The following is a 20132-nucleotide window of genomic DNA, read 5'->3' as shown; positions in this document are numbered from 1 at the left end:
CCAATTAAACTCTGATGAAGGTTTTATTTCCCTATCCATAGATGACCTAATCCAACTCGATAGTTGGATTTCATTTATGTTTAAATAAAATCTGACTCAATTTAAACTAATCCAATCTTTTAGGATTGCATGATAAGTGATCTCAAACCCAATCTCAGACCCACTTTTATAATTGTCTTATGAACAAAATGTATTATGTTTTTCTCTTATAGTATTGAATTAGTTTAAAACAACTTATTATAACTTGATTTATTAACTTACTTAAAAATTTAACTTAATTTTTATAGATTTTAATTAAAAATAATAACATTAACAAAAAATATTTTTCAGAACTTTTACCGAAATTAATCCAACACAATCTAACCCGCTCAAGGTAAGTTGGGTTAGATTGGTTTCATATAAAAAATACGACCCAACCCAATATATTTTTAGTGGGTTAGGTAATGGGTTTGGCTAAATCCGCGAACACCCCTAGTTACTAAACATAGGTGTTTGAATCGGTAAGAAGTAGGAACTGAAATAAAATTTTCCAAAAGTGATAATTTTGCATAGATGAAAGAACTAACACAGCCTTCTTATAGTACAAAAATAATTACACAAATGGCTAAAAGTTTGCACACGAATCCTGTATTGTTTGAAATCTACAATGAAGTGGTAGTTTAGTCTTTCCATATCCATTACCTTTGAGATCGAGCCACAATTACAATTAAGAGGATTACTATGGAGAGAAGGAATGATGACCTGACTTTTTCATCCATCTTTGATGCATCTGCTGCCAAATTTTCCATCTTATGGGATTGAAATAAATCATTCACGAGTAACTGGAAACTTTCAATCAGTTCCAATATCTTTCTCTTTATGACATCCAATGTCCAGCTGAGTATTTGTGTGCCGAATTCATTTAGTTCAGAAATCTCTGGCCTTCTACACTCAACTACATCACACAATACAATGTAAGTCAATTAATGGAATATCTTTCTCAGTAATAATAACTCAACCTCATAAAACAAAACTAGTTTGTACAGTAAGATTTGTGTTCATCTAATATATGATGATTTTGGCATATGACTAGTCAATGTGAGATCTCTAATACACTTCCTCACATAAAGCAATGAATATCTATTGCACAAGATTAAAAGAGTGGCCTAATTGAAGATAATATAACATTCCCAATGAATCTGACTAGGATAGACTATGAATGACTTTGATTAGCATTTTAGTAAGTGAGTTTATATCTAATAAGACTTGTAAGGTGATGTTTGTATCTACTCTTACATTCCTTGCTGTTATACACTTGAGAAGGGAATAGAGAAAGGGTTAAGAAGGGTCTAAATTGGATGTGAATACAAACCTGAATACAAACATACATGACCATGCATACAAACCTGAATCAGGCAACTCTAGCAGTTTTTGATGCAGTACATTGCTCATGAAAGCGTCCCAAAGAGCTTTATCAGATGATAATGATACTACTAATCTCTACAAATTAAAGAAACAATGACATCAAATGATTACAGGAAATTAATCAATAGCAAACAACAAAAGTCATAAAAATTTTAGACAGCAAAAGCAAGAATGAACACCTAGAAAATTTTTTGGTACAATTAGATTGGGGATAACAAACTTAATGAGAAGAATTCCCTAACAAAAGATTAGGTTCAGACACAGTAAATGATTTCCTTCCAAAAAAAAGCATGTCATCCAAAAGAAATGGAAAATATAAAAGAGAATTCTTTTTATAATTTCAGGTTTTACCCAGAATCATGGATTGCTATGATTTAATTTGAGAAATAAAAATACTTTGTCATGTTTTGAAACTACTAAGTCAAGAGTGAACCTTCACAGCAGGATCAGATTGCAGCAACTGAAAAGCATCATATAGTCTTTTATATCCACGAGATATAACTGTCCTCGAATCATATGATCCTGAGATCTGCTGAAACGCTTGTATAAATCTGGCAACAATTTTGAAAAGGAATGTTCAAGCAAGTTGTTATTGCTTGCATAAAACTCTTACACAACAAAATGGTAAAAAGTAAGCGTTTAACTTCACACAATTAGTGTCATGTTTTCTTGAAAAGTGAGCCTTCTATAACTGAATAACAGATTAATTTCTAAATTCTATAATTTCATATCAAATTGATCCAAAACAAATACAGATTAATATCATACTGGTCTCAAAAATACATTTTAATGTCAAATTTCCACTTAATCACTACATCTTAAAAACAAAAATTGCCCAACAACACTTAACGGCAAACCATAACTATAGCACAAGACATTTAATATGAGAATTTTTGTTAAACAGAATCGGTTCACTCATTCAAACAAAGTATAAATCATATATACTCTAAAAAAATATTCTTTACTGTAACAGTAAAATTGAGTTAAAAAATTAACAGTAACTACAATTTCATTGAATTATATGTAAACGGCATGAAGTAAGGAAAGAGATGCATGCGCAAAAAAAATAAAAAACGAGAAGTAAAATAGAACTGACTGTTGAAGAGCTGAGACTGCATCTTCAACTTCCCCTTGAGAAGGAACTTGTTGTTGTGAGGAAAGTTGATTGTGACAGTGACAGAGGGTGCAAGATAAGGTATTTATAGTTGAAACTGAAGGCTTAAGATTGGGAAGAACGGTTGAAGAAGAAGAAGACAAGTTGGTATTCATGATGTTTCCTCCTCCCATTGATGGTTCAGTTGTTCGTTACTCTTTCTCCATAATCTTCAACCATAGTTGATAATAGGATTGGATGGATGGACCATTATTGAATGGGCTTGTAGGCCTATTTGTAATATAACTACTCTTTACAGCCCCCTGGTTTCTTCATCCACCCTCCGAGGTGTTGGAAAAGTTTAAAATAAAACACTCATGCTTTAAATTTTTGAAGAAATCGGAAACCAACAGAAATATTCATTCTAAATTCCGTAAGTCTGAATAGATTAATAAATTTTTCGATGATGTAATTTGACCAAATTTTAAATTTCTAGAAAATATTTTTAAATTTTTAAATTGTGTACTTAATAAATATAATATAAATTACGTGATTAAAATAATTTTATATTTTCAGATTATATAATATAAAATGTATTTTTAGATTATGTAATTTAAAATATATTTAAAAAATATTTTAAATTGTATAATTTAAAGTAATTTTTCATTTTAAATTAATAAAATTAAAAATTATTTTTAAAATAAATAATATTAAAATGTTTTAAATTGTTTGAAATGTTGAAACTTGAGTGTTGTTATTTATTTATTTTAATAAATTATTGTTTTAAAATGTTTTGAATTGGATATTTTGATTGAGAAGTTGATGTAGTGACTATATTGTTGATAGTTATTGTTATAACTACTAAATAATTGTCACTCTTCTAATGCATTTCACAAAGAGTGAACAAAAAGAATACATAGAAAGAGTTAAACTAGCCTCTGTTGTCTCTCAATGAATCTAATACAAGAAATGTTGGTCATCAAGCTCTACTATAGTTGAATTTTTCATTACTTATCATATAATTATCATTCATTTAATTTATAAGCAAATATTTTAAATTAACTATGATAAACTATAACTAATTTGCTTATACCCTCAATTGTTTAAATTAATGCAATTAGGACTCTATTTAAATTTCACTTGTTTAAACGAATGTAGTTGAAATCCTACTATCTTCTTTTTACCTTTATATAGTTAAGCAAAGAAGTATGAAATTTTATATTAATCAAACTAGCTATTTTCACAATACAGTATCTAATGAGTTGTGGTCAAAGTATGTATTGACATAATATGCATGGACATTGGGTTTATAAAGCAATAGGTAAGAATCCCTTTAGGCAATGATACAAAAAAATTAACAATAGCTTCAAAAAAAGAAAACAATAAGACACAATGTTTATACAAATTCACTTAAATTTGAGTTAAGTCTAGTTCTCCCTTAAGAACTCTTAAGGGGTTCTATTAATCTTATCAAGATTACACGAGTTTAACCCACTCTTGGTTGAGTATTCTTACACCATTGTTGGTCCCCTAGTCAATACGACTAGTCCGAGTATTCTTACACCACTCTTGGTTTCGAGATTAACCCACTCCCAGTTTAGTATTATATGTCACTCCTGGCACTCCTAGACAACACGTCTAGTCCGAGTTTAGCCTCCCCAAGATCAATTCCTAGACAAATGTCTAGACTGAGTTTATCTACTCTTAGTTGAGTATTCTAGCCACTCCTACCAACCCTAGAAAATATGTCTAGTTGTAAGTGTTTTAATTCTCTCCCTAATTTACATAAGATCCATTATGAGATTCTTACAAGAAACAGATTATCAACTCTCAAGGAGAGAATAAATTATTAATATTATCGTAGTCTGATAACTGATGATGTTGTTTCTTTGAGCTTGATAGCCATAAAATGGTGTATTTTTTGAAGCTTGATGGTGTAGCTATATTTCTAATGTTTGATCCTTTCTTATTTTCTTCTCTCTTCTTCAACTTCTACTTTTTTTCTTCATTTCAAAGGCTTTAAACGTTGTAGGTCTAAAAATGTAGTAGATAGCCAAATGTGATGTGATAACTTCCTCTTCTTAGCATCTTCTATTGCTCAAGCTTGATTTCATCATTTTCTTCTAAGTTTAAGATCATCAAACGATGCATGAGTTGAAATGTTATGACCTTTTTTGTGTGTGCTCTCTTTCTTACTTTCTCATCTCTCATTTCTTTTCGTTTCTTCTTCAACTTTTCATGTCTTCATCATGTTTTTTATTTGAAAAGCATATGATTGTATTTGCACTAAGGTGAAGTGGATCATTCTTGAATGTATTTCTTTGTTCACTCTTTCTTTCATCTTTTCTCTCTTCTACATTTTTCTAACTACACTTTCTCTTGGATTGTTCTTCTTTATATATTACTTTATGAGATAGTCGTTGGATATTGAGTTAACCACCAAGGTAGGCTTGATAGATTTTTCAGTAGCTTGGTTATTCTCAGGTCTATATTGTAGGATAATAGAGCTTTTTCTCATAGCCTTAGGTGAAATTTGAACTTGTACGATTTGGCAAGACAAATGGCTTCAAGGAAACATTTCTAGAATTTTCTTCTTCTTTCGCAATGTATTTTTCTTGGGTATCATGATTCTGATAATTTCTTTATGCTTTATTGATCTCCACAGATATCAAGAAACAAAGTATACAAGTATCGAAGTATGTTGGAAGTCCCACATCGACTAGAGATAAGGTCAATTCTTAGTTTATAAGTGGATGCAAACCTCACCCTACAAGCCGGTTTTGTGGGGTTGAGTTAGGCTTAAAACCCACTACTAACATGGTATCAGAAGAAAATTAATTTTTTATCACGTTCTTCCGCAACCAATTCTTTTCCTGTCCAGATCTTCATTTTCTACCTTTCGTTCTTGGCTTTTCTGCCTTTTTCTTCTCCTTTTATGGCTACTCCATCTGTTACTCTCGCATCGTTGCAAGATACAACACATGACTATTACATTCATCCTAATGAGAATCCTTCATTGGTGCTTGTTTCCCCGATTCTTGAAGGTCACAATTATCATGGATGGGCTCGCTCGATGTCTATGGCACTACAAATGAAGAATAAATTTGGCTTTGTTGATGGTTCCATTCCTTGTCCAGCTGGTACAGATCCAATGGTTCAAGCATGGAAGCGTTGCAATAATCTAGTTTTATCTTGGATCAATCATTCTGTTTCTCATGAGATTGCTACAAGTATTATTTGGATTGACTCTGCTGCTACGGCATGGAAGGATCTCAAAGATCGTTTCTCCCAAGGTGATTCTGTTCGAATTTCACAATTGCATCAAGATCTTTATTCAATGCATCAATCTAATCTAAGTGTTACTGCATATTACACTAAAATGAAGATTCTCTGGGATGAACTTTGCAATTTTCGCCCTATTCCTGAATGCCAATCTTCTGCTTCTTGTTGTGTTGTTTCTAAGACAATGAAGGAATATCGTGAAAATGATTGTGTTCTTTGTTTTCTTAGAGGCTTGAATGATAATTACTCTGTTGTTCGCTCTCAGATCCTTCTCATGGATCCCTTGCCTTCTTTACCCAAAATTTTTTCGATGATAATTCAACATGAGCGACAATTACAATCAGGAATTCTTTCTCAACCTCCAGCCATGGCGTCACAAGTTTCTCAATCTAAACCTTCTTTTTCTACCTTCAATGGCAGAGGTAAACCCTCTCCTGCCAATGATTATGGCCAGGGAAGATCTTCATATCAAGGTTCTCAGGCTCGTTATCAAGGTTCTCAGGCTCGTTCCTCAGGGGGAAGGTTTGGTGTACCTCGACAATGCACTCACTGTGGCAGGACAAACCACACCATTGATACTTGCTTTCTAATACATGGATTACCACCTGATCTCAAATCCAAAAGAGTCCACAATGTTACAACAGATTCTTCTACAGTAGTTCCTTCTTATAATAATTCTCCGGCACAATCACATTCCGCAATTTTGGGACTTTCTCAAGAGAAAATTCATGGTTTATTGGCACTTCTTCCTCAATCTAATCCCACAATCCCACATTCTACTAATCTAGTGAGCTCTCATAATGCTTCCACTTCTTCCCATGCTCAAGGTAATATCTATTCCAAATGGATTCTAGACACAGGTGCTACTGATCATATATCTAATTCTTTGTCTCATTTTATTTCTTATCATAGAATCTCACAAATTACAGTATCACTACCCAACAAGAACTCTTCATTTGCTCATTTTTCTGGCACTGTTTCACTTAGCCCACACCTTACTTTTCATAATGTCTTGTTTATTCCTAATTTTTCTGTCAATCTTATTTCGGTCACAAAGTTAACTAAATCTCTATCTTGTAAACTTAACATTTCTGAATTTTCCTGTGAAGTACAGGACAAGTCAACCCTGCAGATGATTGGCAAAGCTGAAGAAAGAGATGGCTTGTATGTCATGATAGTTCCTGCACCCACACCCCTTGGTTCACCAGCTGCTATTACTTCTGAGAATTCTATTGCTTGTTCTACATTAAGACATAACTCTATAGATATTTGGCACTATAGACTAGGGCATCCTTCTTTTTCTTGTTATACCAAATTACGCAACATGTATGCCACTTTACTAACATGGTATCAGAGCCTGGTTAGAGCCTATCCTAGCGAGTTCTAAGTGGGCATTTTATTCTTCTATTCCACCCGCTATCGGACCGTTATCGGACCACCCAATTTCTACTATCACGCACGAGATGTCTATACCTCGGCGTGAAGGGGGTGTGTTGGAAGTCCCACATCGACTAGAGATAAGGTCAATTCTTAGTTTATAAGTGGATGCAAACCTCACCCTACAAGCCGGTTTTGTGGGGTTGAGTTAGGCTTAAAACCCACTACTAACAAAGTACTTTTTCGTACATGCATTAAATGTTTTTTGAATGTTGATAAACATTAAGCAGTGTATCGTGTTCAAGACACTGTCATTTGTGATTTCACTAATAAATGTATCATTTATGTTTATTCATCAATTATAATCATAAGATGCTTTTCTTCAAGACTAAATGGTTTAACGGTCACTTATCAGACAATATTCTTCTATATAAGGCTTTGCTTGACATAATACTATTTGGATTGAAACATCTCTTTAATTCTTTGTGTTATATAAGAATTGAACCTTTATTTTCATAAGAGGCTAACTTATTTTGCTCATATAGTCTATTGAGAGATTTCAAAGAGAGACACTTATTTTTAGACACTATTTATGATTTTCTAATTTATTTAATCAGTTTGATCTAGAAAGCGTTGCTTTAGCTCTTAGCTTCAGACGTTATAGGATGTTTTTTTTACTAGATGCAAGTCTTATGAACACGTTTGTATTCAAGCAAGGTTAGTGCTTGGATGTTAGATCATATATGTGTCTTTTACTTTAGACGTTACAAGGTATAAATATTTTATTAGACCTCATTTGGATTACGCAAGGATGAACACCACTGAAGACACCTCTCTTGAGTCACACAGGAGATGAAGAAACACCTCCATTAAATTAACAAGAAATGAACACCTCATTTGAATCACACAAATGATGAACACCTTATTGGAATCCCACCAATGATGAACAAGCTTACAAAGCCTAACAGACAACAACACCTTATCATTCAAGAATCACAATTGATGAAATTTAAGCCACTCGCAAGAACTAGGTTAACCAAGGTTTGTGACAAAGTTATCTTGCAATTTAGCTTATGTACATGAAAATATAGAGCTCTACTCAATTATAGAAGAAAACATGCTTTGGACCAGTTTAAGAAAAGCCTAATTTGAAATTAGGTCAAAATATAAAAAATTAGTTTTAAAATCAGTCAAAATAATCGATTGTCAAGAGCTATAATCAATTATCATAAACTATAATTGATTATTCCTATAGTATACTAAAAACAATATTTCTTTGAAATATTCAATTATTATTAGGAATAATTGATTATTCAAGTGGTTTTTCTCAAAAATACATTTTTCACTAAAATAACTAATTATAGACTAGAATAATGGATTATTCCAGACATACAATGTTTCTAAGGAGAGTTTTAAGAGTCATTAAGGTATTAATTAGATAGGTACATTAGTTGTTTCCACTCATCATTTAAACTCTCTCTTAAATTTATTTAATACATAAATGATATTTTTAAGACTTCAACACAACTTTCCATGTCTTCATTATTGTTTTTGAAATGCAATATACTTCAACACAATTTCTTAAAAGACTTCAAGATACTTTTAGCTTTCCAAATATTCTTCAAAACTTTAATCTCTTTCTACATAATTCATCATCATCAAAACTTCCTCTTTATGTGATTTAATGTTGGATACTCATCTTTATCTTAAATCAATAGATTTTTCATTAAATGTAGTTATGAAGAAAACTTGTTTGATAGTATATCTATCAAAGATAAATTTCGTCTATACGCATGCATTAGATCAAACTTTGTAAAAAAATTTGGAAATCTTAAAAACACCCTTCAACCCTATCTTAAAAAAGTTTTTTTTTAACTTGCATACAAGTTTTTATATATGATAATTATGAAATTTGAGATTTTTAAAATATGCGTAATATATTCTAAATATATTCTCTGTGTCTTCTCATTATCTTTTTAAATTGATATATTTTATTTGACACTTGATGCTTGCACATTTCGTGCATGAATTATTAATTCTTACGTCTTAACATTAAGTTTTGTGATAGAATCTCTCAATTCCACCCTTACATATTTTCTTTTTGTACAGTTTCCTTCCATTGGTAGTGTGTTCATTTCTACAATCTATAAATTATCTTTTTTCTCCAATATTTTCATATTAGGCTAGCATTCTACATGCCCTGTATTACATATATATAGTTAGACTTGATGATAGAGAAGGTTATCAGAAGAAAAAAGCAAGAAGATTCGTTTTAATTTGGAAGATGAAACTGTTATTTGTTGCCCTAGGAATGTGTGTTTTTGCTTATTCAGCTTGTGTGTGGGGTAGAATGGAGCTTCATGCAGGTCCAAGATTCAATGTTATTGACTATGGTGCCATGGGAAATGGTGAAACTGATGATTCCCAAGTATGTTTCTCACTCTCCTTTTCTTCTACACTCCAAAATATATCATTAGCTAGGTTTAGGTTATTAATATTTCTCATTGTGTATTCACTTATTTCTTACAAAAGTTGCAAAGTTATCACATTTCTCCTTAAAAAATTTAGCCACCAAAGTGGCTTTCAAAGATCTAATTAAATTATCACCATATGTTCATTCTTGAAAGATTTTATCCCTATATTAATTTTTGGAAAATTCGGACGTAATTTCCAAATATTTGTTTGTGAAGGAGCATAATTTCCACAAATTCTTATGCATTGTTTTAGTCATATATATATATATATATATATATATATATATATATATATATATATATATATATATATATATAATGTTTGTTTAAAAGGTTAATTAATTTTTAAGAAAAGGAAGGCTATAAGCACTCGGTAAATTATAATTATATAATGTCATAATTTTATTGGTAGTTAAGTTCTATGGAAATTAAATATTAATTAATTATTTAATTATACATACGGATTCAATAAGTTTTCTATTAAAAGTTACAAAACATTAATTAATTTTCATGTGTTGAATGATTAAGTTTAATTTAAAAAAATCAGTTAAAAATTAAACAAAGTTAATTAAAGAAGTCACCGAATCCGTTCCATTCACATCACTATTTTTTTTAAGGAAGTGTTCTCTTTCATTTTTATCTCAAGTACAATTATCACTAGAATATCCATGCATATATCTTTTTGGCATAGTAGATAAAAAAAATGTTAATTTTCAGGACTATAATTTTATATAAACATTGATATTTGTTACAATGCCTACTATTTCTTATTCATTATATGACTTAATTAAGTTTGGTTAGGTAGAACTATAATAGAGCTAGCTACTCTATACCAACTCACAAATTTCCTCTACCAAGGTATAATTTTTTGAAAACTTAATTATATTATTAGTCTTAATAAAGTTTAACATAAATCAAGTTTTAGTTTCTTAAAATTTGTAAAAGTTAATTTTAATCTCTCATATTGCAACAAATTATTTAATCCATATACACTAGTTATTGAGAGGCTTAAAATGATTTTCAAATTACTTTTAACCTTTTCAAACATTACATTTTTCATTTAATTGAACTAAATCAATTGAGGAGTAAAATCATAACTAAAACATTTTCAATCTACTGTCCTTTTTATAATTATTTGATATCTTATGGTTTATTTATGTTTTAAATTTCTAGCGTTTAATGGATGTTTACGGACATTTTGAGGATAATTATTTTTAATGAATAGAAAGTGTCTTTTCACTTGGTATTCAAAGACAAGCACCCGAAAAGGTGTATTTCCAAATGAATTTGTAATCTGGCTTTACACATTCACTAGTTATTTATGATTAGTATTATATTGTTTTTAATTAAACAATACTAGTTAAAATATATTCGACTAATTAATGTAAAACAAATTGGAGTTACCATTTACTTAATTATAGCCAAAGCCTTATACAAAACTTTTGAAGTAGTTAATTTCTTTTGTATATGATGTGTTATTTGAACTTTTAATACATGGAAAAAGTGATGCTTTTTTTACTAAGTTAGAATTTCTCTTATTTGATATAATTTAAAACTATTTTGTTTGTTAAATTGTAAAGGCTTTTATGAAAGCATGGAAAGACGCATGCAATGCAAGTAATGGCACTCCAACACTTCTCATACCCAAAGAGAAAAGTTTCATGCTGCAGCCTCTATTCTTCAGTGGTCCCTGCAAGCCTTCAATCCTTCACATTAAGGTTAATAAATACCTTTCTTATTTTATAATCTTTTATTTTAAATATCTTTTTAACTAAATTATAAACCATTCAATCAATGTATTTTAAGAAAGTTATGAAAAATATTTTCTCTAATAAACTGCCTGTCACAACAATATTATAATTTATTGTAAAATTTCGATTATAGTATAAAAAACACTTCACATAATATTTTACGTTACATCCATCAAAATTAAATTCTTCGTATAAAAAATTGAGTACGTTAAATTTTAAATAAAAATTTTAAAATTATAAGAAGACTGCTCAGATAATTTAAAATAAAATTAATATTTGAATCGATGTAATACTTCGTATAAATGTCTAATTTTAATTTTATGACTACAAATCATATAAAATAAATATTTATCTGTGCATAAATTATATTGTAACTGTTCCAATTTTCATTAAAAAATATCTAAATTTTGATGATAAATAATGTGAGACAATATATATATTTTTATGAAATAAATTTATATAAGTAAATTTTAAATTAAAAAAAAAAGGTTTTTAAGGAAATCTTCATAAAATAAAGAAGGTTGAGAAAAAAAAATATGCTGCTAAAAAAACTGAGTTTAAATTAAGAATTTCTTTAAAGCCATACAAACTTAAAAATAATTTTTTTTTAATATATAAGATTAAAATAAGGGAGGACTTAATGAGAATATCGCTTAAAAATATTATAACCTGAAGTACTTTCACTGAAGAATAGTTTCTAAAAGTTGAATTTATATGTTTAGGATATAAGTAAATGAAAATGTAATGATATTAGATAAGAAAAATATATTATTTTTTAATGTTAAGATACTTTTTATCACTTTAATGCATTTTAGATAAACAAAATTAACATAAGAGTAATGGTTTAATTTGTATAGACAATTAAGATATTACAAGAATAATCCTTAAATAATAATCAAATTTTAGAACCAAAAAATAATTAATTACAGACTAATTTAGATACCAATTCATAAATTTTAATATCTAAAATAGTATTTATTATAAATAAAAATTATAATTAATTTGTGAATTAGATTTTAAATTGATTAGAGAAAATATAAACCTTAAATCTTTGATAACCAAAACTTTAGTAACTATATTAGAGACTAATTTAAAGTCTAATTCATAAATTAATTATAATTTTTTATTTAAAATATATCAATATTTTTTAGTTTATAAATTAATATTTAAATTAATTATGCATTTTTTGTGTTTAAAGTTCGATGTTATTTAAAAAAAAATAATCAACAAACAAAAAGTTATCTTTAACAGCACGCATAAAAGTAGTCATAAGAGGAAATATAATAAAAAGGTGTTGCTATCACTGGTCATAATACAAATATAAAGACAGTGAAATTTAAAAGGTACAAGAAAATTGTATGTGGTTAAGATACATATATAACTTGTTTAACATAAATAAAGAAAATGCTAAATTATATGTATAGATTGTAACGATAAGGTGCTGGTGATTGAAATTCATAGCCATTTAACTTCATACCTTATGCTGATGACAATGAATATATGTGTAATATGTTACTTATCTTTTTCTTTGGTAGCTTAAGGGAACCATTATTGCTCCAAAGAACATTAAGGATTGGAAATTGGGAAAAGGTACTAGGAAGGCATGGATCCGTTTCAAGCGTATAAATGGTCTTGTTATTCGTGGAGGAGGACAAATTGATGGCCAAGGTGCTCCATGGTGGAATGCCTATTTCAATTCTGAAATTAACAGACCAACTGTAAGTTTCACAACACATTAATATTTCATGATTTAATGTTTTTCTTTTATTTGTTTTTAATTTAATGTCATTTCTATATTTTTTTAAAAAGATTTAATGTGATTCTATAATTATATGAGTTATTCCTCTCATTTTGTCCTGAGATTAGGCAATAAATATATAAAAAAAGTGGATCATTTTATTAATATATATTTATCAGTTCATTAGTGTTATCTTCTAAGTTATATGCATGCAGGCTCTACATTTCAGTGAATGCAATAATCTATTCCTCAGTGGATTGACTCACATCAATAGTCCCAAAAATCATATAAGCATAAACAGATGCAATGGATCCTTCATCTCCAAACTTCATTTTATTGCACCGGATGAAAGTCCCAACACTGATGGGATTGATATCTCCTATTCATCCAACATTCTCATCAAGAATTCTAAGATGGAAACTGGTAAAATTGCTCATCTTCTTTTCCATATTTTTATTTTTTTCTCAGAAATCTGTATTCATAACCAGACTTTCTCAGTTTGACTGGGATAAACTTTTCTTATAAGCCCTTTTACGATTTTTTTTTAATTAAAATTAGTTTATCTATAACTTAATTTGTAGAGGCTAAATTGTTTATCTTTTAACTTATATATGCCTACACTAATTTCATTTTTCTATCTTTCTTTGTTCGTAGGGTTTTCTCTAAAGCTACTCAAATGTCAATCCTCTTTTAAAACGAAAAGAGAAAAAAATAAAGTAAACAACTGATTTAGCTGGTAGATAGAAATGGTTTTTCTCAATTCAAATTTTTACTCTGTTGAAGCTTTAAACCAAAGACAACTATTAAGTGAGTTAGTAGCACTGCTCATCTCATGTTCTTTCCATGTTTTTTTAGATGAGAAATTCTATCACACAATTAAATTAAGCAACCTTTTCTAGAATTAAATGACTACAGAAAACACAATGTGAGACATGAAATGATAGAAAGAGAAAAAATATTATTTGGTTAATGAGATATTATATAGTTTTATTGTTTACTAAAGGGGATGATTGCATTGCCATTAACCATGGATCAACCTTCATCAGCGTAATTGGTGTTTATTGTGGACCTGGCCATGGCATCAGGTAAGTTGAAGTAAATTTCTAGTTTCGCATTGATTCAAGCTATTAGGTCAATATCATGAGACTATTTGGAATCCGTGCATGTAGTATTGGGAGCTTAGGAAAAAATGGAGCTCATCATACAGTAGAAGAGATATATGTACGAAATTGCACCTTCAATAGAACCACAAATGGAGCTAGAATCAAGACATGGATAGTAAGAATAATACTATTATATATTTATTGAGTTCATGTTTTTTCTTAATTATTTTTTGTTGTCTTTCTAATGTTTCTTCAAAATACATTGATTTTGATATATATATTAAAAATATTTTTGGTATGTTTTAGAATATCAAAATCAAAGTCCATCAGTTTAATTTAAAGGAGACTACACCGAAAATCCAACAAAGAACTTAAATTCATATTTGTTCTAAAAAAATTAATTAAGCAAATTATAAATGAGTTAAATAAGTTTGATGTTTTCGTGTTAAATCAGGGAGGTAAAGGATATGCAAGAAAGATCACATTTAAGGATATCATACTTGTGGAAGCTAAAAATCCTATAATTATTGATCAACAATACAACCCATATGATAGTGCAGAAGCAGTGAGGGTGAGTGATGTTAGTTATGACAATGTGAGGGGAACCTCAAGTTCTCCACATGCAATCAAACTTCATTGTGACAAAAACTTAGGTTGCACCAACATTGTGTTGAAGGGGATTAACATAACTACCATTGCTGGAAAGAAAACTTATGCATCATGCAAGAATATAAAAGGGGTGTGCTCTTTCTGTAATCCCCATGTGCCATGTCTTTCTCACTCCTGAATCATCAAATGTATGTGATGAGTTGTTTCCTTTTATGTTTCAATGTTTTATTTTTCTTTCTGTTCTCTACTGAAACGTTGATGGAATAAATGATAGTATAATGCTACAAATTTTACCATTCATTTAGTACCTAATTAATGATATATGAAATATAAATAATAAAATAAACATTTCTTGTTAGGTTAGATGCTTGGAAGTAAGGGATGGTGATCTCTTAACTACGAGAACGTTTTAACAAATTAAATTTTGTCGCACAATTCATAGTTACTTAGAACACTTTTTAATGTATAAAACCCGAATTGTCTAGTAGAGCAGTAATAAAATTAAACACAAACGTAGTATATACTTTTTATTTTATTAGTTTTGAAATTAATTAACATAAATACAATAGACAACAATAGACATAAATTTCGTATTTTTTTATGGCTGTTGAACAATCATTGTAGAAAATTCATTTCCTATATTTGTTATAAACATTCGTCTTAGAAAACATTGAAAGATGTTATTAATGTCCATTTTATCATATTTGTATCACGGTTAAAGCTACTAAATGTCATAAAAATTACTACTTTTTACTATGGTTTAAATTACAATGATCACCTAACATTTTTTGTGACGGGTATAATTAATGAATACTTTTTATAACACAAAGTACATTTTTCTGTTTTAAACTTTGATTTATTTATTCAATTCCTTACTTACATAACAAACACAATTATTCAACAAAAATTTTCAAATAATATTCTCACTCTCTTTATAAGAAAAGTTGTTGATTGTTATCTTATTTGTTAAATATGTTAAATATGCAGTGGAAAGAGTGTATGTCATAGAGGGAGAGAAAGAAGTTGATTTCTCATTAACATATATATACACATCAAAAATCAAATGAAAAGACTGTCAATTGACAGCTAAAACAGTTAAAGTTTAGCTTTTATTTTCAACACACCCCTCTAAAACTAAACTCTATCAAATCTATAGTTGGCTCTAGTGCCACTGCAATATTACTCTTCATACTCCTTTGGGAATTCTTCCTCTAGCATATATAGTTTCCTTTGTCTCTTCTTTCGATGTTTGTCTTTTCTTTTATCATGCATATGCTTATCTTTCCTAGATCTATTTTTCTTCTTCCGCCTATCATCACTGGTGGAACTTGTGTAAGATGATGAAGATATATCCGAGTCAGAATCACAACTACTTCCTGAAAATTTCATGTCTGAATCTGAGTACCATAACCATCCTTCATCCTCAGTGTTAACAGTGTCTAAACACTGAACGTCAACAATATTTAGTTTCACCTTGAACGTTCGGTTTTTGGCAAGAGGAACCTTGATCACAAGTCGTTGTCTTTTGTCAAATATCTCTGTGAGATTTTGATGCATCGACATGGTGTAGCCTTTCTCTAGAAGTTGTCTGAGACTCAATAAGTTGTTCTTCATTGTTGGGACATACAACACATCATCCATATATGCAACTCCGCCATTTTTGCACGCGATTAGGACTCTGCCAATTCCTTCCGCTGTAACCGTGCTATCATCTGCGAATCTCACAATGCTTCTTATACTTGGATCAAGATTCACCAACCACTATCTCCTTCCTATATCACGTGGTTAGAACACCCCGTGTCCAAGTACCAAGATGACTCATCTTCTGCATGACTCCTCTCACTAGAAAGCAACACGTGGTCTGAAGATTTTTCACACTTGTCCAGCATGGTTCCCATTTTCACTTTATAGCAACGCCCATTCAGTTTCTTTATTAACCCCCGTTCGGTTGAACGACAACAGCTGTTCGGTTTCCTCATCGACTCATATTCGGTCTGAAGACAATAGTCGTCCAGTTCCTTATTCAACATCCGTTCGATTGTCAACACCCATTCGATTGTCAGCACCCGTTCCTTTGTCAACACCGTTCGATTGTCAACACCCATTCGTTTGTCAACACTTGTTCAGTATTTAGACAACAACCGTTCGTTTTCTTCATCGACACCCGTTCGGTTTGAAGACAACACCTCTTCATCAATATTCGCTCAGTTTGAAGATAACAATTGTTCGGTTTCTTCATTATCCGTTGCATTTGAAGACCGTTTGGTTTCTTCATTATCCACTACATTTGAAGAACGTTCGGTTTCTTCATCATCCGCTACATTTGAGGAACGTTCGGTTTCTTCATCATCCGCATTTGAAGATTGTTTGGTTTCTTCATCAATATCCGTTCGGATAAAAGGCAACAACCGTTCAGTTGTGCTTATCAAAAGAACATGCTCAAACTCTGAATCACCTGTATCTTTAGCAAGATTTGCTGCCTCATCATTCTTGATGTTCTTTGCCGCTTCGTTGTGCCAGCACTCCGCAGAGTAATGCCCAAACTTGTTGCACGTGTAACATTGAACGTTTTTCTTGTTAAAACTCTTTCTGCCTCTGCCTCTTGATTGTCTTCCATCTCTCTTGTTTCCCTCTCCTTGCTCACTACCATTAACTTTCACGTGTTGATCAGAAGAGTTTGTATTTCTACCGCCCGTTTGGCCACTACGTGTCCATCCTCTGCCTCTTCCAACTCTACGACCCTTGAAGCTTTGATTATTTCTAGCTTGCAAGGCTTGATTTGTGCCTTCAACCAATGCCTTTTCTGCATTCTTCCTTTCAACCAATCTCTGCTCATACGCCTCCAGAGAATTCTGTAATTCTTCCACCCGCATGGTCTCAAGATCTTTGCATTCTTCTATGGCTACCACGATGTGATCGTACTGTTGTGTTAAAGTTCGAAGTATCTTCTCGACAATCTTCTTGTCCTTCACAACTTTATCACATGCCCTCATAGTATTCACCACAACTTGAATTCTTCCAACGTCCTCCACTACCGTTTCTTTCTCTCTCATGCTTAGGAGTTCATACTGCCTTTGTAGAGATTGCCACTTGATCTTCTTGACCTTTCCAGAGTTGTCGTAGCCCTCTTGCAGTATATCCCACACTTCCTTTGCCGTGTTGGCCTTCTATATTTTCTGGAAAATTGCCTCAAATACACACTAGTGCAGCAACATCCGTGCTTTGTAGTCCAACCTCTTATTTTCTTTGTATAGTTTCTTCACCTCTTCTGAATCACCCTTTGATGGTTCTTTGAAACCTTTCTTGACAATTTCATCCACTTCTTGGAAACCCAAAATAACGTCCATCTTAACGCACCAATCGTCGTAACCTTTACCATTAAACACTGGCAAATTATTGTGAATCATCCCAACCATTACTACTCCACAAGATTTTCTTCTTGAAGCGTCTTCTTGGGTCTTTCAGCTTCACCAGGTTTCGGAACCTATTGCTCTGATACCACCGTTAGCTCCTAAACATAAATGACTGAATTATGCAGGGGAAATAATGTATGACAGAGAGGGAGAGAAACGAGTTGATTTCTCATTAACAAAACAAAGTATATATATACATCAAAGGATCAAATGAATAGACTGTCAACTGACAATTAAAACAGTTAGAGTTTAGCTTTTATTCTCAACAAAATATAATTTAATAGGACAAAGATTGATGACCTGAAATATTTCACTCATATTATTATATAATAGTCATAAAAGTAAAATAAATTTTAGCAAATGTTGAAATGTATTACCTCTGTTCAAGAGTTAGCAATACTCAAATAAATTATGAATTTCATTAAATATATAATATAGTAACCACCTTCCCTTGAACCAACTTGTCCATATTAAAATTGAGAAACAAACCCTACAAGAAAAATATCAATTACGTATGACCAAAATCCATGTCTAATATCCAAAATCCGTATATAGAGTGTGTTACATACGCATTAAAATTTTATAATTTATAATTTTATAATTTTATAGTTTATAATTTTATAATTTTATAATTTTATAATTTTATAATTTTATAATTTTATAATTTTATAATTTTATAATTTTATAATTTTATAATTTTATAATTTTATAATTTTATAATTTTATAATTTTATAATTTTATAATTTTATAATTTTATAATTTTATAATTTTATAATTTTATAATTTTATAATTTTATAATTTTATAATTTTATAATTTTATAATTTTATAATTTTATAATTTTATAATTTTATAATTTTATAATTTTATAATTTTATAATTTTATAATTTTATAATTTTATAATTTTATAATTTTATAATTTTATAATTTTATAATTTTATAATTTTATAATTTTATAATTTTATAATTTTATAATTTTATAATTTTATAATTTTATAATTTTATAATTTTATAATTTTATAATTTTATAATTTTATGGTTTTATGGTTTTATGATTTTATCGTTTCATGGTTTCATGGTTTTATAGTTTTATAATTTTATAATTTTTAGTTTTATACTTTTATAGTTTTATAATTTTATAGTTGGGTTAAATATGTCTTTCGTCTCTTAAGTATTATTGGGTTTAGTCCCTACTCGAAACTTTGAAACTTTAATTGCTTTTAATCCTCTTAATTTAAAAACTCGTATTTTTAGTCCTTAAAAAGCAATGGCGTTAGATGTTAGATTTTCTGTGAGGTGGCTAACGGCGAGCCACGTCAGATGCCACTTTCCCTGATAACTTTTTTTGCTTTTTTTGCTCTCTTTTACTACTCTTCAACGGAGCAACGTCCACCGCCTCCTCCACTGTCATTGTTAGGCTGTGTTTTCTTCTCGACTTGACACACGGAAACAGTAAAAAGCAGGATTGAATAATCTGAATTTCAGCTATGTTTGTATGAATTTTGGTTTTTTCTTTTCCATGGCAGGCAATCTGAATCAAAATCAGATGCAGTAGTGAAGTGACTCGAAGCGACGGAGGTTTTACAATTTCAGCTTCGCTCTTCTGCCTCTCCTCTAGGCTATCAATTGCTTATACTTCTGGCCCATTCTTCGCCATTCTCACTCCTTCCCTCGCATTCGCCCATGTATCATAACCTAACTTCTCTTCTATAGCACTTTAATTACTTGCGAAATTGTGCACTCCTTTTTCTTTTCAATGGTGACAACCATCACCACTTATTATTATTTCGAATGTCTAGAACAACTCTGGAATTAAGAAGGGACAGAAATTGAATCGTGGGTTAAATTGATGTATTCAGAATTTGAACTTGTGCCCTTTTTAGTATC

General features: G+C 30.3%; 3 protein-coding genes across 4 annotated transcripts; 1 reads left to right on the top strand and 2 right to left on the bottom strand.

Moving 5' to 3' along the window:
• Positions 1-525: 525 nt before the first annotated feature.
• LOC108328433 (uncharacterized) lies at positions 526-2734 on the bottom strand. Of its 2 annotated transcripts, none has more exons than XM_017562300.2 (4): positions 2501-2729; positions 1838-1955; positions 1386-1479; positions 526-934 (listed from the first exon to the last, which is right to left on the bottom strand). In XM_017562300.2, exons 1-4 carry the CDS (start codon positions 2689-2691, stop codon positions 678-680), a joined length of 660 nt encoding a protein of 219 aa, XP_017417789.1. In that variant the 5' UTR covers positions 2692-2729; the 3' UTR covers positions 526-677. The 2 variants fall into 2 exon arrangements, with proteins under 2 accessions (XP_017417789.1, XP_017417790.1); XM_017562301.2 differs by having other exon boundaries at positions 812-934; positions 1352-1479; positions 2501-2734.
• A 6514-nt stretch (positions 2735-9248) lies between these two features.
• LOC108327482 (probable polygalacturonase At3g15720) lies at positions 9249-15129 on the top strand. The gene is made up of 7 exons (XM_017561177.2): positions 9249-9584; positions 11211-11348; positions 12917-13099; positions 13335-13542; positions 14123-14204; positions 14289-14397; positions 14677-15129. Exons 1-7 carry the CDS (start codon positions 9441-9443, stop codon positions 15007-15009), a joined length of 1197 nt encoding a protein of 398 aa, XP_017416666.2. The 5' UTR covers positions 9249-9440; the 3' UTR covers positions 15010-15129.
• Positions 15130-17035: 1906 nt separating this feature from the next.
• LOC108327481 (uncharacterized) lies at positions 17036-18247 on the bottom strand. The gene is made up of 2 exons (XM_017561176.1): positions 18095-18247; positions 17036-17995 (listed from the first exon to the last, which is right to left on the bottom strand). The coding sequence occupies exons 1-2, from the start codon at positions 18245-18247 to the stop codon at positions 17036-17038; spliced, it is 1113 nt and encodes a 370-aa protein (XP_017416665.1).
• Positions 18248-20132: the final 1885 nt, after the last annotated feature.

The sequence above is a fragment of the Vigna angularis genome, chromosome 2 (genome assembly GCF_016808095.1).
Source record: "Vigna angularis cultivar LongXiaoDou No.4 chromosome 2, ASM1680809v1, whole genome shotgun sequence".
Lineage (NCBI taxonomy): Eukaryota > Viridiplantae > Streptophyta > Magnoliopsida > Fabales > Fabaceae > Vigna > Vigna angularis.
Note: the sequence above shows the minus strand (reverse complement) of the source record. Positions and strands in the feature narration are given on the sequence as shown.

Coding starts and splice junctions, on each gene's coding strand:
- LOC108328433 (XM_017562300.2), bottom strand. CDS start 2,691: ATGGGAGGAGGAAACATCATGAATACCAACTTGTCTTCTTCTTCTTCA. Junction 1,480..1,837: donor AATCTGATCCTGCTGTGAAG/GTTCACTCTTGA, acceptor TTTAATTTGTAG/AGATTAGTAGTATCATTATC. Junction 935..1,385: donor GCTAGAGTTGCCTGATTCAG/GTTTGTATGCAT, acceptor TGTGTGATGTAG/TTGAGTGTAGAAGGCCAGAG.
- LOC108327482 (XM_017561177.2), top strand. CDS start 9,441: ATGAAACTGTTATTTGTTGCCCTAGGAATGTGTGTTTTTGCTTATTCA. Junction 13,100..13,334: donor CTGAAATTAACAGACCAACT/GTAAGTTTCACA, acceptor ATATGCATGCAG/GCTCTACATTTCAGTGAATG. Junction 14,205..14,288: donor GGACCTGGCCATGGCATCAG/GTAAGTTGAAGT, acceptor CCGTGCATGTAG/TATTGGGAGCTTAGGAAAAA.
- LOC108327481 (XM_017561176.1), bottom strand. CDS start 18,247: ATGGTTGGGATGATTCACAATAATTTGCCAGTGTTTAATGGTAAAGGT. Junction 17,996..18,094: donor CAAAGGGTGATTCAGAAGAG/GTGAAGAAACTA, acceptor AAAATATAGAAG/GCCAACACGGCAAAGGAAGT.